Source organism: Gadus macrocephalus, chromosome 4 (genome assembly GCF_031168955.1).
Source record: "Gadus macrocephalus chromosome 4, ASM3116895v1".
Classification (NCBI taxonomy): Eukaryota; Metazoa; Chordata; class Actinopteri; order Gadiformes; family Gadidae; genus Gadus; species Gadus macrocephalus.
The window spans coordinates 29,050,671-29,069,596 of NC_082385.1; the positions used below are offsets into that span (position 1 = coordinate 29,050,671).

General features: G+C 52.2%; 2 protein-coding genes and 1 long non-coding RNA gene across 3 annotated transcripts in view; 2 read left to right on the forward strand and 1 right to left on the reverse strand.

Moving 5' to 3' along the window:
* The window catches only part of LOC132455319 (uncharacterized), a 29,412-nt gene extending 24,422 nt beyond the window's left edge, over positions 1-4,990 (forward strand). The window contains exons 2-3 of the long non-coding RNA XR_009525183.1: positions 3,468-4,424; positions 4,858-4,990. This is a non-coding gene — a long non-coding RNA (uncharacterized LOC132455319). The remainder of the gene's footprint in view (positions 1-3,467; positions 4,425-4,857) is intronic.
* Positions 1-18,926, reverse strand: part of LOC132455171 (CLIP-associating protein 1-B-like) — a 175,487-nt gene that overhangs the window by 84,048 nt on the left and 72,513 nt on the right.
* The window catches only part of LOC132455200 (uncharacterized), a 39,740-nt gene continuing 29,283 nt past the window's right edge, over positions 8,470-18,926 (forward strand). Inside the window, 2 exon segments of the mRNA XM_060049007.1 lie at positions 8,470-11,115; positions 11,117-12,060. Coding sequence (XP_059904990.1) covers positions 10,676-11,115; positions 11,117-12,060 — 1,384 coding nt within the window. The 5' untranslated portion in view covers positions 8,470-10,675.

Here is an 18,926-nt window from a genome sequence, read left to right on the forward strand (position 1 = left end):
TGTTGTGTTCTGAACGTTTGAATAGTGTCTTGCACTATGGCTCTTCGCCATTTGAATACAATCAACCAATGGGAGGGTGTCGTACATTTGCTTATGACGGTATGATATTGTTATCTATATTCTTATTGAAGCTCGAGGGGGACCTTTACCAGTGCTGCTAAACCATCGTAACACCAACAAACTGATGTCCATGCTAAATGGACACACACTGAAACACCAGACTGGTTAGCCGGCCTGTAATGGATCAGGTTCCATTTGTCCTGGGCAGAGGACATTATGAAAGGGGTCCTGGTGGCGGTCTGCGCAGATCAGCATAACCAGGTTATTGCCGTCGGTCGACCGCGGGACGGTTTGGGTTTATGCTGACCACGGCGAGAAGCCGCGTATCCCTGTGGTTTGCAGATACACCACTTTGATCTGATTAAAGTCTGTCAGTCTGAAGCCTAAGTAAGCCGCGCAGTATTCCCAAAACGCAGAAGTGAAGAGCAGATAGTCACGTTGGAGCCTCACTCCTCTGAGAAGAACCTTGGAGACCTCAATACTGGCTGCTGGTCCTAGTCTGTAGCCTGCCTTGGCCTGAGGCAGGTGAGCTGCCGCCACGTCCAAACGCAGCAGGAGGGATAAAACTTGGACGTGATCTAGGATTTGACGTGTTTCTTTACTTTTTTTATTGGCCATCAACTGCAAAGGCATAACCCCACAAGAGAAGAGTGTTTGCTACGAGCACTTGTTATGGAAATGTAATTATTGTAACTGTTGACTTAAGTGTGTGTGTGTGTGTTCATTAACAGACGTAGTGAGCCTCAAGCCTAGAAATGCTAAATAGTAATCGGACACACAAGTAATCCCCCATATGTTTAACAGACTGTCCATCCCCCTCGCGCGCGAAGCAACGGATGTTTGGTTTCTCCAGAAGCCCCTTGAACAAAGGATTGGAGACGGCCCATTATAATAACCAAACAATAAATTATATTTCTCATCATACACACACCACATGCACTCTTGTTACGTCCACCCCAAAAAAAAAAAAACAGGGTTGATGGCAAAAAACAAAAAGGGAATGACATCGGTTATAAGCTCGGCTCCTGCGGTGACGCGCTCATCGTCAACGCCCTAGCTGCCGGCGGATCTCTTTTCCCCGTGACAGCGGTGCGTTGAACCTCCTGCGAGTCCGCGCTTCTTCCTGAAGGTGAGCGAGCGCGTCCTCTGGTGCGACGGGCAACATCTGGGCACCGCGGCGCACCTCCAGGCTACGTGCTCCGTAGACGCTGTCAAACACACAGAGGGGACCATCTGGGTCCTAACCGCTCGGTTCAGAGCGTGTGCTCATCACACTGGTACCTGGCATGCACCCTTGTAGGAGGGAGAGCCTGGGTTGGCCCTGCCCCCTGCCCCCTGGAGGGGGCGTTTTGGGGGGGAGAACAACGGCATGGCTTGCTGGAATGGGAGGAGGCGGGGCTTGCTGCTCGCGGGGCTTGCTGCTCCGGTAGCCCCGCCCCTGCTGTGTTCTGATTGGAGGAGCGGGCCGCGTGGGGAGTCAAGGATTAGTGGACTGAGCCCAGGGGACAGGTGGTGTGTGAACCTTTTGTGCGACGCCGGCTCCTTTTGTGCGCTCATCTTGGTTTGTATTTTTGTCAGTTGCCTATTTGTATGGCGGGGCCTCTAACTCATAGTGTAGTTACAAGGTATTGAATGGTGAATGGAGTGCTCTTGAATAACGCTTTTCAGGCCTGATGCCACCCCAAGCTCTTTGCCATTTTTTTTTTAACATTCAGCCAGTCTACACCTATGCATCCAGACAATCACATTTACTTATGGCGTTAATTCTGCGCACATCCGTCGTGGTGATAAACAATTAATCCCTCTATAAATAAATGGTCTTTCTATGGCAAGTGACCATGGAATAAGCGGGATAATGCCTTTGGACACCTGTCCAACATTATTCCCATCCGTTAATTCTTGTTTATTTGAATGGGAAAAAATGTTAACGGTCCAAATGTTAAAAATCGACTTTGACCCTCGGGAACGAAAAATCGAATAATGAAATATTCGGACCCATCCCTAACCTCGACACTAGAGAGAAGATAAGCCGGGGACCGAACCAGCAATCTCCTGGTTGACACTAGCTGCCTCCCTGAGCCACTAAGACTAACCCCCCCTCCTTCAGACTGATGACCTTAGTGGCACAACATTGAAGTACACGTATCTACTCACTCACTCACTCACTCACTCACTCAATCATTCTGTACTCCTTGTGTCCGTCAACTGCTACGGCGATACCTAGAACGGCACCGGCTGGTCCCGGTCACTATGGCAACAGCCCTGCCCCTCGGGACTTCCAGGGATTGGTGGGGGTGATGCTCCTGGGAGGCGGGGGTTAGGACCACCTGCCCAATCTCCACCCACCCACCCTCACGCGCTCTCTTGTCCTTCCTTTTCATTTTCACCTCACCTTAAATTATTTTACCTCTTGCTCACCAGCCACACACCCACACACACCGACACACACACACACACACACACACACACACACACACACACACACACACATCGACACATAGACATCGACACACACACACACACACACACATCGACACATAGACATCGACACACACACGACACACACACATCGACACATAGACATCGACACACACACACACACACACACACACACACACACACACACACACACACACACACACACACACACACACACCGACACACACACACACCGACACACACACACACTCACACACACTGACACACACACACACTCACACACACTGACACACACACACACACACTGACACACACACACACACAACCCTGAACCCCTCGCCTTTGTATGGAACATATTTCAAGCAAGGTCATCTGTCTCTGGCGGGGCTAATCAGTTTGTTATGGTGTGTGTGTTGACAGTGTGTGGTTATGTGTGTGTGTTGTTGACACGGCGCGTGTGTGTGTGTGTACATCTAGATTTTCCCTGCATCAGCGGAACTGCCTCCCACAGTTCCACGTCGATACACTGGAAATAAAAAATAAAATGGAAATGGGATGATTTGATCTATTCCCCGTGTCTGTCTGCCGCTCAGAGGGCGGGAAGGGGTCTTTGAAACGCTCCTTCGACTCTGCGTGTCGAACCGTCTCCATTGTGGCTCGGAGACGCCGGAGAGACACAATAACAGCAGTGCTATGGTTAGGATTAGCATGTTATTAATAGGGTCAGCAAAACCACTGACCCGTGGACGGGAAGGCAGGATTTTATTCATTTAGTTTATTGTGTTTGCAAAGCCCGGCTTTCAATCATAAGCCACGTTGAGGTGAATAATGAATAACGTCAAAGTTCAGCCAGTTGTGTGAAAGATGAGGAAAAAATATCAACCAAATTAACATATATTTTCCCTTCTTTCTCTCTCTTTTGTGTCCACCATCGGTGCCGTCACCTTGTTCCATGGCTCCTCTCACAGGTAAAGACACACGCACGCACGCACCACACACGCACGCCTGCGCAAACACACGTGATCAATCTATCTCTCAGTCCGATCTCGCAATCCAAAATGTGTATGCTTATTCGATTTCTGTACCAATGTGTGGACACACATTTTGGATTGTTTTTGGTTGAAAGACATGCATGTCGCTGCAGCCTCTCTAGACTGGACTGTTTCCACTCAGCCCGCATTTGTAAGACAGGAGTGGGTCCTCACAGCCCCCACGTTGGCTCTGGAAAAGACACACACATCCACATCACGAGTACAGCATGAGGCACCAGCACCGATGACACAATGCGTCCCAAAATGTGGCAAACATAAAATACATCCTGTCTTTTTGCTTCTGGTTGTTACTGTTTTGAGGCTATGCGTGTTGTGCGGCTGAACATGCGGTACTTCTATAATGGATCCACGTCGACTGTGACTGTGTTGTGGCCCATTGCCTAGTCTACCACTAGATGGGGCTACTGTTGATTCCAAGATTGATAGGCCTCCATTCAAAGTTTGTGTGTTTTATGTGTGTGTGTATGCGAGTGCTTAGGCATGTGTGGCTGAATCCTAGTGCTGCGTCTAACTGGTTTTGTGTGAATGTAGGTTATTGCTTGTTACGTATGTGTGCGTTGTGTCACTGTGTGTTAAGAGTGACACAACCTTTTTTTCCGAACTATTTTTTATTCTTCTAAACATTATGGAGACTATCCTATCCCGTAACAAAAATTATGTGTCTGTGTGTGCACGCTCATGATAGTCAACCTGCAGGAGGCCTCTCTGAATTGACCCAAGTTTGCTTGGGGTGGGGGGAGAGATATAAGTGAACATGGAAAATCTGCTGTACTATCCTTTCCAGTCTCTACTCTACTCTACTCGGCTCTCCATCAAAGTCTCTACTCTAGAATCGACTCTAGTTTCTGCTGTGCCCTATACTCTAGTGCAGGGGTGCCCAACCAGTCGATCGCGGTCTACCAGTCGATCGCCGACAAAAATATATATATTTTTTTTAATAAAATAAGATTTGCGCGGGACATATATACGCGCGGTAGCGCATGCGCTGTCAACAGCAGTTGAAAGCCGTACACACTCCTAAACGTTGGCATGGCTGAGGGGAAACGAGCTAAGACCTACCATGTTCACCCTGAGTGGGAGGAAGATCATTGATTATCGTTGAGAACGTGCCGTGCGCAGACGGAATGAAACCCCCACTGAAGTCCGTAGGTTCACGATACAACTCCCCCCGTCAACAATTGTTCTCTACCCCCCCCCCCCCCCTCCCCGCTTGAAGGTAGGTTTGCTGGTAGATCTCGGGAGGTTGGCTACTTGAAAAGTAGATCTTGGGTCAAAAAAGGTTGGGCACCCCTGCTCTAGTGTCTAGTCTCTAGTCTCTCTCCTGTCCATCTGGCCTTCTCCTCACACTCTCCTGAGCTGAGTGTTCTCTGTGCGTGTCCGCCACCAGCTGTGTGAGCCATGGCCATTAGCTTTGAGAGGTGTGGATGTCCATGCAGAGCTCTGTGTGCGTGTGTGTGTGTGTGTGACTGTGGGTGTGTGTGTGACTGTGGGTGTGTGTCTGACTGTGGGTGTGTGTCTGACTGTGGGTGTGTGTCTGACTGTGGGTGTGTGAGGGCCGTCACGCAGCTCCCCACACATGCACCGTTGAAATGCTTCAGCTCAGCCTGCAGTAACTAGTGGTTGAGGCCAAGCATGCATATTTCATGTGTAGTATAGGGCGAGGGGGGGGAGGGATAAATGGAACAAGGGAGGCGAGGGTGAGGAAGTCCGCAGAATAATGGTACATCTCTCTTCCTCTCTCCTCCCCCCTTTCCTTCGTTCTCTGCCAGAGGTTAGTCTCTCACTCTATGAAGCGATCTGCGAGGCTCTCTGTGTTAGTCCAGAAGTATTCAGTCTCTCCCCGGGGTAAAGAACATAGCCGTGCGTCGTTCACATCGATCCGCAGATCTCCACCCCGGAAGACAACTTCCCGGGCTTCTCCGAAGGCCGGGAAACAGCCGGGACGCTGCTCGGCGATGTTCCTGCACGCGGGGCCTGTGAGAACGAGCTCCAGGTCTGCGGTGTCGAGGCCCTCGGAGAAGGACCACGTGTTATGGGACAGGAAGTTCTGGTGTCGTTGACCGGCGCGTGCCACTTGTCACTTCCCTCGCTCGGAGTCCTCAACAGAGGACGGTGACGTGCGGGGTTAGAGAAGAAAAGGGTGAAATAGTTCACTTAAATAATGAATGGGGATGCTGTTCCTTTACTCCCACCTTAGTTCCTCTGGGGAGGCGCCTCTGGCTGACCGCTAAAGGTGCTTCATCTTCCACTTTGTGTTCGGCAAAGACCCACCCATACACCTATACCCCCCCCCCCCCCCCTGCAAGTCCACCAGTTAAAGCTTTACATTCAAAAGGAATATCTCTCTCTCTCTCTCTCTCTCTCTCTCTCTCTCTCTCTCTCTCTCTGATCTTCCGGCTAGCTCATCTGGCCTCCACCCTGATGTGCAGGTGAAACAGCAGCCTAGGGATTGGATCTGGGTGGTGGTGGTGGGGGAGGGAGGTGGGGTCAGGCAGGGCGGAGCAGTCTGTGGACCTTGTGATAAGGCTCCCGGCCCCTCCAGGGGAATCCTGGGTAATTTATGACCCACTGTCCATCTTGGACCCCCCCCTTACGTGCTCGGCACCATTCCATTTAGTCTGACCTCATGGAGGGGGGCGAATCGAGTTTATAAACGGCGTTTCTTAAATGGAACATCGGGGGGGAGACGCTGGAACATCGGGGGGGGGGGGGGGGGAGACGCTGGAACATCATGGGGAGGGGGGGGGGGGGGGGGGGGAGAGACGCTGGAACACCTGCATCGCTGAAATCGAGGCGCCGAAACTGACACCAACGTGTCGACTAGAGATGTGAAACATGTAAGGAAAAGGGCTGCGCTTGTGTGTGTGTGTGTGTGTGTGTGTGTGTGTGCACACGTGTGAAATTCAACATCGGAATGGAGTAGTTTTGATTTAAAGACGAGGAGATTAAAGGTACCCCAGACGTTAGCCAAACCAAAACGAGTGGTTTTTTGAACATTTTACTCTCAAATGTCAAAATGTACTTCATATTTGCATATAATAAACTAAATATACATTGCTTCCTTCCAACACCACGGTCGTCATTATTTGCTCCCAGCACCACCCTTCAGCCCCGCTGCGGTTGGTGCTACACGAGTCCCAACCGCCACACAGAACCCAACCCATCTCCATAACCTCTAAGTCAACAACAGCCATGCATGGCCTGAGGCGGCGCTCGGCCCGCGTGGCTATAGGTCGACCTTGGACCCGCCCCCTCCTCCTTTTGTGGCTATAGGTCGACCTTGGGCCCGCCCCCTCCTCCTTTTGTGCCAGTTTGGATGAGGGCCAAAGCAATCAATCAATCGATCTAAACGAAGGGTTCGGAAGAGTGGGGGTGTGTGTTTGGAAAAATGCGGAGGAGTTTACGAATGAGGCTGTACGGTACTGCCTAGGTCTATCTTTGATGTGGTATATCTGCTTTCTGTCGAGCATCAAAGCGGTGTGATGCCGAATCGGTCGCCTCAAGGTGAATCGTTTTTATTTATTAATTTAAAAGTTACACCATATCACTACAAAAAAAAAGACGATGTAACGAATGAGGGGAAAAACAGTTAAGCGCTCGAATGGCGTCGGACTGTTGGGAATCGGGATAAGAAGAAGGAATGTTGTGATGAACGCCACACCTCAACAGGGGCGGTCGTTTCAAAGCCCGGATCCTAAACAGGGCATGACGTGAGGCTGACACGCCTTGCCTGGCTGGACCCCGAAAATCTCATTCTCATTCCCTTTTCCCTTAAAAAGATGTTTCACATTGAGCAGAGCACGCCTGAATGTCCCCCTGCTGTGCTGCTCTGCCCCTGAGAGGTCATGAGGAGAGAAGCCTTGTTATTACACTCTATCCCACTCCACATCATTAGCATTTCAGCTCATTCTGCTCTCTCATGCTCTTTTTATCGTTGTCTCTTTCCAGTCGATTCTTCTCTCTCTTGCTCTCTCTCTCTTGCTTTCTCTCTCTCTTTCACTAATGCCTAAGAAATACAAAAAAACAAACAGTTAAGCGGTTGGAACAGAGCATAATTCATAGTATAGAACATCCATAAGCGCGCCCGAATTACAAAATTTATTCTGCCATTTTTACTTCCCAATTCTGAGTCTCTAATTTGCATACAAACCAACGGTGAAGTGTGGAATGTACACCCTTTTTAGAGCAGGACAGGTAGACCCCCCACTCCTATCTCTCTGTATCTCTCTTTCTATGTCTCTCACTCCCTCTCGCTCTGTTGGGAGTCTCTCTTTCTCTTCCTATGTGTGAATTTCTCTGCCTAGGCTAGTCTCTCACTCCACTACCATTGTCTCTCTCTCTCTCTACCTTTGTCTCTCTCTCCCTCAGTGTGAGTCTCTCTCTCCCTCTTTGTGAGTCTCTCTACCTCTGTCTCTGTCTCTCTCCCTCTGTATGAGTGTCTCCCTCTCTACAAAGCAGAGCCTATAGATGTATATCTCACAGTCTTTGGCTGTGATTACCACAGCTCCCCTACCGTCAGTTGAGACTGCGGAGGAACGGACTGTGAAATCACCAGTAATCCTACCTTTATTGCAGCATTTCTCTTACTTCCCCCCCCCCCCCCCCCCTCGACTTGTACCATCATTAGTCCTACAACAACGTTTTCCTTCCTCACTTGTAGTTAATAGAGAAAACCGTGCATTTATTGAACAGACTATTGAATATCACTGGCGCTACGGGGCAGTAAACGGTCAATCCAACACATTTCCCGGCTATGGTGATGGTATTTCTGCCTGGTGTGACCTCCCCACAGACGTTACACAGACTCTCGACATTGTTGCACACACGCGCTCCCTTGCGTCGCACACTCTCCTCCCGCACTGGGGGAACGAGAGGGGGCGACGGGGGGCTTTGAGGGGTGATGAAAGAGGGGGGGGGGAAGACTGGGATGGGTTCCGTTTGATGTTGCGATCGCGACGGATGCCTCCCACGCAATGTGTATAATTTACCGGCCGTCCCCTTGTGCAAGCTGAGAGGAGAGGACAGGCGTGTGTTGGTGTGGTGATATGTGTTGGTAGGCCTACTCACCGAATGCCTCAAAACCAAAACATTGTCGTGGCGAAAAGCGACATAGGGAGAGGGGGAGGGAAACCTGTACGCCATTCGTAGTGTGTCGGTTGATGTACCTGTCACTTCCACACTGGTGTGTTTGTGTTTGTTTGTGTGCGTGTGTGTGATGACTTTATTTATTTGTGTGTCTGTGATGACTTTATTTATAACCGGGGTGAAAAGCGAGAGTAGTGTGAATTTTCTCTTCTTGCCAATTAAATTGTGTTGGTGTGTGTGTGTTTTGTATACGAGAATGCGGTGCGCGTTCACCGCTCGGCTACCGATCAGGAGTGTGTGTGTGTGTGTGGTTGGGTGAAAGTTGATCACGGCTTCCGCTAATCCCCTCCTAATCTGGAGTAACGATCCAGAGATTGTCGAAGGTGATGCGTTTAGAGAATCTAGGCTATTGGTGGTTGTTGCTAATCTCATCAGCGCCACACTGACCTGCCCAGAAAAACTATTAAGAATTAAGAAGATCCAAATAGGAAATGACTTTCATTTGACTACATGGTGAATTCAACAATTATAGATGCGAAAGAAAAATCGCATTACCTAGTAGGGAGTCATTTCGTTTAGGCCTAAAACTCATCATAATTCACTTGTGAATTAATATCAGTGTGTCGTTTAACATGTCCATGTGTCTGACGAGGCAAGACGTCTCCCGTGTGGAGCAGAAAAGCCCTCTTGACACTCTTTATTCGGAGATATGTTATCGCTCCTTGCTGCCGTTCTTCAGGTTATCTCCGTCGCGGGGAGCTTTAAAGGTCTTGATGGACAGGGAGGGGAGGCTAAACTCCTCCCTGAAAGGGAACCGCACGCTGCAAAACCCGGAATGGATCACGGTGCCCTGCATTGGGCGAACTGCGTGTCTTGGGGATGCCAAAAAGAGATGCAATGCAAATAAATAAGCGCTGCAAAATCGTATCTCTATTTGGCCGGTAGTATTATATATACGTCAATAAGGAATTTAATATTGTACAAAAAGGAAAGAACACCTTAATCTGAGATTATGCCTATAGTATTTGCTTCTGCGCATTAGGTCATTTTTTTTGGAATACTTCTAGCCTAATATCTTATTTCGCAAATTATTATTCACCATTAATTATCACGTCATCACGTTTTAACATCACCTCACTAGTAACAAGCGAAATGTAAAAGACAAAAAAAATCCTGTCCTGTTCCTCTGAGATCCACTCCGTGTGTTCCAGCCGGTCTCCCTTCTGCTGGGTGATCCATGTCCCCGTGCAGACTGTCCTGTGAGTAAAACAGAGAGGAGCCTGGTGCGAGGGATACGGGACTGCCGCGCGCTCGCTCGCTTTCTTTTTTTTCTTCGTCTTTTAAGTAAGAGCCACCGCGGGAGCGAGACACTAGGAAAGCGGGCAGGCAGACACTCTTGTTTCGCTTGTTTTACCGCCGATCCCATTTGCATCACAATTGTACCCGGCGTGATGAAAGCGCCGAAGTGCACTTCATCAGCTGGAGAGCGCAAGCTGGCTTCGCCGCGGGGGATGTGCGCGCACACAATGGGGGACGTCGCGCTCGCTGCGCCCGGGCCACGGTGTCAGGATTTCTTGGTTCTCGGTCTATAATGGGGCGAAACACCGGAGCTGGAACGTCAATAAAGGGAAAGCAAAGCAGGTGAACGTGCGCCGTCACGAGCGGGTCGAGGGAAAGCGGGTATCCATACGGGATCAGACAGGGCCCGGTTGGTAGTTTGTTTCTGGTGGGTTTGTAAAGCTCTGCTTGTCAGCAGCCCCCAGGGCAGTACGCGTTTGTAAACAGAGAGGACGGACGTGTGGGTGTTTCATTTGTTACCAGTTAAAAATTCCGTTGGGATAACTGGAATGTATTTCCGGCGACTGAGTCCCATCTCTCTCCGCACATCTGGATAGTCTGAAGTGCCAACTGTCTCCCCGCCTCTTCATGCTGCTCGTTTCCGTGCGCTGTTTTCTTCGGAGCGTTTTGCAGCGTTAAAAAACCTAAATAAAGTCTTTATTTATATTTGCGCACGGTCCACGTTGCTGGGTCGGTCAAGAATGCAACTTATCACCAGCGAGGACACGATGGAGCGCGATACGCCAACCAGGAAAACCGTGTACCGCATCTCCCTCACCCTGGTGAAGAAGGAGAGCGCAGAAGATGGGAGCACCAGCGCCAATAACAACAACGACAACGACGTTAGCCCCGCGCCGTGCCGCCGTCCGGACAACGCCAACACGTGCGCCGCCGCGCGACGCGACTGCTCCTCCGAGCGGAAGCGCGGCGCGCTGCTCGAGCAGCTGCGCGAGGTGGTGGAGGAGGAGGAGGAGACGGACGACTTCAGCTCGCCGTCGCACCGGCGCATGAGGAACTTCCGGACGTTCAGCACGGGGCAGCTGGAGCTGGGCCGGCTGAAGCTGGCCCGGAAGCACCTCTTCAAGAAGGAGGCCCGGGAGCCTGCGACCAGCCCGCTGGCCGAGACGCCGCCCGCCGTGTCCCCACCTCAGGGGGAGGGAGGGGCTTCGGGGACGCCAACGCCAACGGGACGCCGTCCCCACCGAGAACGGCAGCACTCCAAAGCGGAAAAGACTCCTGAAGGCTAAAAGCACAGAGGAGAAGATGGCCGAGGTCGTTTCGCCGCGGTCACCGCCAGCGTCTGACCGGGACTCCGGGAGCAACGTGAACGGCGCCTCCAGTCCGGAGGCCACGCCCCCGCAAGACGGCAAGCCGGGGCTGCTGCGCCGGAGCTTCAGCTTTCGCCACTGGACGGGTGTGGAGATGCTGCGGCTGCGCGCCCTGTCCAAGGAGAAGCACCACGGCAGCTCCGGCTGCATCGGCCGCCACGCCGCCGCAGGCCCCGCCCCCGACGCCGCTGCTGCCGCCGCCGGAGACCAGAGCAACAACAACGTCTTCCTCGCGGCCACCTCTCCCTCCTCCCCTCCCTCCAGCTCCTCTTCCTCGGTGGCCCCCTCTTCGTCGTCTCTGTCCCGAGACGAGGCTGCGGCGGCGGTGGCGGCGGCGGCCCCGCCCCGGGAGAAGAGCCGCACCCTGGAGGTCGGCGCCGTGCTGAGCAAGACGGCGTCGGCCACGGAGCTGAGCCGGCGGGAGCGCGCGCGCGCCGGGAAGAACCGCACGCTGGACAACAGCGACCTGCAGCGCATGTCCCGGGAGGGGGGCGGCGGCGAGGGGGAGCGGGGGACGGGGCTGGGCGCCTTCCACCTCCTGCGGGGCGGGGGCGGGCGCTCCAGCGGCCACGAGAAGCGGCTGGTGCGCTTCTTCAGCGGGATCTTCTCCCGCCGGGACAGCGGCGGTAGCGGCGGCGGCGGAGAGGGGGGGTCGCCCGTGGGCAGCCCCGTGGGCGCGGAGCGTTCTCTGCGGCGCACCCGGAGAGCCTTCCTGTCCCAGTCCAGCACGGAGAGCATGAACGGAGCGGCGTCGCACGGTAACGGGAGGCTCCCTTACGTGGGGTCGGGGGGCCTTGGCTTCCCGGCCCCTACTCTGTCCCTGTTTTTGTTTTGGAGCTTTCTAGTTTCTGTCTCTGTCTCTGTCATTCTCTCTCTCTTTGCCTCTCTCTCTCTCTCTCTCTCTCTCTCTCTCTCTCTCTCTCTCTCTCTCTGTCTCTGTCATTCTCTCTCTGTCTCTGTCTCTGTCTCTGTCTCTGTCTCTGTCATTCTCTCTCTCTGTCTCTGTCTCTGTCTCTGTCTCTGTCATTCTCTCTCTCTTTGCCTCTCTCTCTCTCTCTCTGTCTCTGTCTCTGTCTCTGTCTCTCTGTCTCTGTCTGTCGCTCTCTCTCTCTCTGTCTGGCTCTCTCTCTATCTGTGTCTCTATGTCACTCTCTCTATCTCTCTCTCTGTCTCTGTCTCTGTCTCTGTCATTCTCTCTCTCTTTGCCTCTCTCTCTCTCTCTCTCTCTCTGTCTCTGTCTCTGTCTCTGTCTCTCTGTCTCTGTCTGTCGCTCTCTCTCTCTCTGTCTGGCTCTCTCTCTATCTGTGTCTCTATGTCACTCTCTCTATCTCTCTCTCTGTCTTTGGCTCTCTGTCCCTCTCGCACATGTAAATGAGTAGATTATGGTGAAATAGGTGGTGTAAAACAAGTTATGTTAAGTCTTGTCAGTCTCTACCGCAGCTCTACAAGAGCTCCCATCGTTCCTGGTTCAGTCAAACTCGGGATTGATAACGGGCCCAATCTTTTCCCCCTGATTGATTCGCCTGCTGCACTCGTTTTCCTCGGCCCTTTGTTTGAATTGATTGATAGATCGGCGTCTCACCGACATGTCGGTCTCAAGTCCTCTCACACTGCCTCTCGCCTGTGGAAGGCTCCTTTCTCAAGTGTACTTGAGTGTGTGTGTGCGACGTGCGTGTGTGTTTGTTCATGACAGGCGGGTGGTGTTTGATCTTGACAGGCGGGTGGTGTTTGATCCCGCCGGTGCCAGTGGCCGGCCTGCGTCGTGTACCGTTCATTAGCCTTCCCCGTGCCTCTTTAGCTCACTCCACCCACCACTGTAGCGCGCGGTAGCGCAGAGCCCTACTTCAGCCTCCCTGCTTCCGCCCCTTCTCCTCCTTCCTCCCCTTGCCGCAGTGAGATATGATGTCAAGCTGGGTCCGTTGTTCTGTAGTCGGTGAAAGAGTACACCCAACAAACCAGAACCCACGCACCGCGGTGATACTCTCTCGGTTGTAAAATAACTGTTTGCCCACCACATGCAGGGCCCTCCCCAGTGTGAGAGGTCCTCCAAAGATTGTTCTAGAAAACTGGCTTCTGCTACAGCGTATTACTGCTTAGTGTTCGCTCTTCAACTGACTACGGTTCCCACAATGCAAGCATTCATGTCTTTGTTTGGTGATTGTGTTTCCCCTGTATGTTTTGGAACGAATCCAGTCTGTGCATATGTTGTAGTTAACGTAATTATTGCTCACATACCGTATTATTTAATTGCCGTTTGAGAGATAGGGCGCGTAATTGTGCAGAAGTTTAGCTTGTTTTACAGGCTACAGAAACTGCGACGTGTAGTGCGTTCTATTTTAGCACCGGTGAGAGCAGGATTTCTCAAGAATGAGGTGTGTGTATGAGGGTGAGAAAAACTCCCAACATTTTAAACAAATGCCTACACTTGGCGGCGGTTACACCTCTGACTCGCTAGAAGTTGTTAATCAGGTGGTAGACAAGTCGGGCTCAATAGAGGAACGCATGTGTGTCACTCTGCCGTTGATGGCATAGCTCATGCATGTACACACGCACGCACAAGTAAACATACACCTCAAACATCCTCTTTCCTCTGTTGAACGGGCGTCTGGAAAACGCCAACGAGGAAGTCACCGTGTACTGTACTGCAGAGACGGACAGACGGGCACCCTGGTGACAATGAGAGAGAGAGAGATTGCCCCCCCCCCCCTCCCCAACCAACCCACAGCTCGTCAGCTGTGTTTTTTATTCATGGCAACGTGTCTGCGCTCGAGCGCCCTAGTCTGAATGCGGTAAAACTGTCAAACTGGTCACCCCGCTTCACTCTACCCTGCACCTTAATGATGAGCCTGGCCCGTGCCTGCAGTCGTTAACGGGGCTGAAGCCAGTGCTCGAGAGTTGCGATGCAGGAGAGCAGGAATGGGAGGAAGAGCAACCCCCCTAAAAGAGAACCCTCTGATCAGGGAGGAGACGCCCCTGATTGGTGGGGAAAAGGAGCCAGGAGCAGTTTAAACCGCAAAGGCCTCGTGCAGAGGCAGGGTGAGGTCAAGGGATATTCTCACACAGCTTTTCACTCACTGATTGCTGAAGGATGGTCATTTCTAATGATTACAGTCAAATAGTAGCTCTGAAATCACATTTTTACAGTCAAGTCTGACCCCACAGTCTGGGGTCAACGAAGCGTGTCTACATAAACCGGACACCAACATCTGCCGGCTGTTTAGACCACAGACGGAAAATAAAGTGCAAGTTCAAGGTGACTAACGCTGGACACATACACACACACATGGGCAGACATACACAAATAGACTGATTGGCCTGCCTAGACAGACAGACAGACACACACATGCTGACCATCGGCATTCGGTCCACTCAGACGGCAAACATCCCGGCGAAGCACCCTTGGAATCCACATGCAACACTCGTGCACGCGCGTGCACACTCACAACCACACAAACTAAGAGCAGCTTTTCTCGACCACAAGATTAGTGCGACCCCTGATGACGGCAGTGGCTATTACAGAGGAGCCTGGTAATGGGGGATGGTCGTGTGTGTGTGTGTTTGTGTTTGTGCGAGGAGGTGTGTGTCTGTGTGTGTGCGACAGCCCCGGCTTCCACATTCCAAGAATACCAGGGGCCCCTTGAAGTGACTCCCGGTCCAATCTGCGGTCGGCCCCGACAGCTCCTCTGCCCCCTCACTGATGGTGTAATGTCTTCTGGCAGGCAGGTGTGGCGTGGTTAAAGAGGAACAAGCTGGCCCTGTTATTACTATGGGATGTGGGGACATCCCCACCCCCGCCTTCAATAGACCAGTAGCACCCACCTGGGTGATGCACGCCACGTCCGCCACCGTGCTAGTGACTTGGCTAGCACGGTGGCGGGTGTTCTGCCGCTAACGGCCGACCGTGCATCACCCAGGTGGGTGCTACACCCCCGCACTGGCTCTGTGAGGCACTGTGCGCCTTGAGAAGCACTGTGTGACTGAGTTATTATCAAAGCTGCTGTAGTTATGATTCAAGAGTTGGAGAGAGAGAGAGGGAGAGCAGAAAAGAGCGCAAGAGACCGATATTTCAAAAACTAAACAGACAAAAGAAGGTCCCCTCCCAATCTGCTCCCGCCCAACGTTTCACATACGTGATTGATAGGCAAGAAGGATTCCCCGCACCAATTAGGGAAGAGATGCCCTGATTGGTCGGAAATGAAGCGGGAGCTGTCGAAGATCTTAACTGTCGAATACAAAATGAGATTCTCACTGGGAAATTCCCTCACTAATAGTTGACGTACGGCTAGGCCATTTGCATCAAATAAATCTCCAATAATAGCCCCTCGATTTTACCTGTAGCACCTTCAGTAATACGAGTCATTGTATACTTGCTCTTGAAGCGTACCTACAGTAACTTTGAATACCACTGATATAGATAATGCATCATCATTGATCGACGGGGAAACCCCGGAGGAACACTCTGGTGTAACGCACAGTTGTTGTGGCGCGTTCCGGCGGAGTACACTGCCCCTCGGGAGGACTCACAGCTCTGCCTCACGCAGCACCACGGCCGTAACAGCCACTTCACTCATCTTCCCCGTTGTACAATCACACCGTGAAACATGACTATACTATTTATGTCATAATCATTATTTAGATAATGTTTATATTGAATATAAATGCACCCATAACCAAACAGGTCCAGCGCACCTTTTTGACGGCACTGTGTGTGGCTGACTGACGTGACTGACTGGTGGGTGTGGGTGGTTAGATTGGACAGGACTTGACATTTGACCCCGAAACTCTTTGCTGACTGTGGCTCGAGATTAGTCCCAGGAAGTCAGTCCGTCCATGTGGTCTTAAATGAAGAGAAGAGTGTGTATGTGCGCGTGTGTGCGTCGCTGTTTTGGTTTATGTGTGTGTATGTGGGCGTGTGACCTATTTCCACAGCCATGCAGAAGTAATACGTGTGCTACATGCATGTCAAAAGCAGCCCCCCCCGTCCTCCCCCGAGGAATGACTTTACACACACACAATACACACACACACACGATAGTTAGGTTGAATTCTATCCAAGATGAAGAAAGCTCCTTATTCACTCTTGTCTTTGATCTCTCCCTCACTCCACAGTTCTCTCCTCTCTCTCTCTCTCTCTCTCTCTCCTCTCTCTCTCTCTCTCTCTCTCTCTCTCTCTCTCTCTCTCTCTCTCTCTCTCTCTCTCTCTCTCTCTCTCTCTCTCTCTCTCTCTCTCTCTCTCTCTCTCTCTCTCTCTCTCTCTCTCTCTCTGGCTCCTTCTCTCTCTCTCTCTCTCTCTCTCTGGCTCCTTCTCTCTCTCTCTCTCTCTGTGCGCATACATTAACCAACTACTGTGTGCTGCATTCATTCTCGGTTCCACTGCCATGCAAAACACAGGGAGAAGAATGTATGCCCAGACACACACACACGGGGACACCAGCTATGAGGGCCGTTGGATGGAGTGAATGATGGAGGGAGGATGGCGGATGGCAGTGTGGTGGGGGGTTTCGACCATCATGTGGTTTGCTTAATGGAGACTCGGTTGCCAAGGCAGTGCTGCATTTATAACAACCCCAGCATCAGACAGCATTATGCTGCATCCGGCCGTGATATGTGAGGGGGTGGGGTGGGGTGGGGGGTAAATGAGCCGTGACTAGTCGGGAGTCTCTCTCTCTCTCTCTCTCTCTCTCTCTCTCTCTCTCTCTTCCCCCCCCCCCCCCCCCCTGTGCCATGAAAATGCAGCTCATTGCCAAAGCAAACAAGCATGTACAATAAAACAATGTTAAGTGTTCCCATAGTCTCCCCCTCACTCCCCTGTCTGACTATGGTCAGACAGGGGTTATCGGCTGTTTTATAGGCTGTTTCTTTGTCCTGCTCCTTGTCTCTCTCTCTCACACACACACACACACACGCACACAACACACACACACACGCACGCACACGCACACACTGACTCTCATTGTGGTAATTAGCCAGCTCTTGTGTGGAGCTCTGCCTCCCCTTGTCCAGGGTCATTCTAGGGTTAAAGAGCATGTGTGGATGGCCTCTGTGTGTGTGTGTGAGTGTGTGTGTGTGTGCATCCCCCTCCTCCTCTTAACATTGTGCTGCCACTACGTGTTCACTCCACCGTCCCCCCCCACCCTTCGTCTCCCACTCGACTACCCACAACTGCAGCAAATTGGACCGTGAGTGTGTGTGGTGTGTGTGTGTGTGGGGCTCTATGTGTGTGCGGTTTGAGTGACAGCTGGGGGGCCCGGCTCAGTAAGCTCTCTATGAAGGGCCAGTCAAGTCGCACTCGCTACCTCACAAACCCCCCCCCCTCCGCGGCGGCATCGAGAGCTAACGTTGTGAATGAGCCGCTAGCAGGCCCGGGCCGGCGCAGGTCAGGGCTATGTATATCCCAGCGCGCCGCCATTGGCGGAGGCAGCTCTTGCATAAGGCTGACCCCTGTCACAGGACCAAGTCGCACGCTGACGTAACAGAGCTCCGCCAACGCATCCGGCCCGCGCCGGTTACAGTCCTACAGAGATGGACCGAGCCGTACGGCTCCGGCTGGCGAAACACGCAAACGAAACGCAAACAAATGCGCGTTGTAGCGATGTTGTTCGCCCATTGCGTGTTTACCTGAGTGCGTGAGCTACACGTACCTTCCTCCTTACTGCAAGAAAACCAGAATGACGGCTAGAATCGTGGTTGAAGGCGGTTAGAGGCGAGGGAGGGCTCCTTGGAGGATTAGACCAGCTAAAGTTCTAAGCTTTAGCTCGTCTTTAGTCGAGACAAAGTTAAGTGTTGCTACGGTCTGACGTCGTCGTGTATTTACTCAAGGCTCTCTGTTGTCCCAACCGATCGCCATCGACCCGTCCCTCACCGACCCGAGCTGTGTTTACGAACACGCTTTGATGCTGTGCCGCCAGCCCTCTGGCGCTCGCCCTAGCCCACCAAACGACAGGACACCCCCGACCGGGGCTTTGGGTTGGAGCATTGATTAGAGCGACGACGGGAACACGACGCCGCTGGTCACATCGGCCTCTAAACCCAGCGACCGCCTGTACCCGCCTGACATAAGAGACTGTAGCCTCACCCTGGGTTGGTGTTGACTATATGTCGGGGTGCGGTTTTTTCCGTGTGTCAATCAGCCCCCGACGTTGATGTCATTAGAAACGAGGAATCCATTTTAGCGCTCTCGCCGTTATGAAACAAGGCAGAGGGACCGGGGGATCCAACTCGCATGATTAAAAGGCAGATATTTAGGTCAGTGTGCCGGAGGATATTTGCATGATTATGCAGCCTGTGTGTGTGTGAGTGTGTGTGTGTGTGTGTGTGTGTGTGTGTGTGTGTGTGTGTACCTGTGTGCCTGGACAACGTGGCTCGCACGCTTCGTGTTTTAACCGTGCAGGCGTGGATGCGTAGGCATGTTTTGGTTCCCGTGCGCTTGTGACGATGTGATCAAAGTCAGGCGGTACCGTTCCTTACCTGGGCTTGGAGCATAGAGCAAGGCATCAAGCGTTGATGACTGGTCCCTGTGGCTTTTAGCGTTTACAGGAAGGCTTTTTCAAAGCGTGTGTGTGCGTTTGCGTGCGTGCGTGCGTGCGTCTCCCCAGCAGCAGGTGACGCACGGAGAGGAAGAACA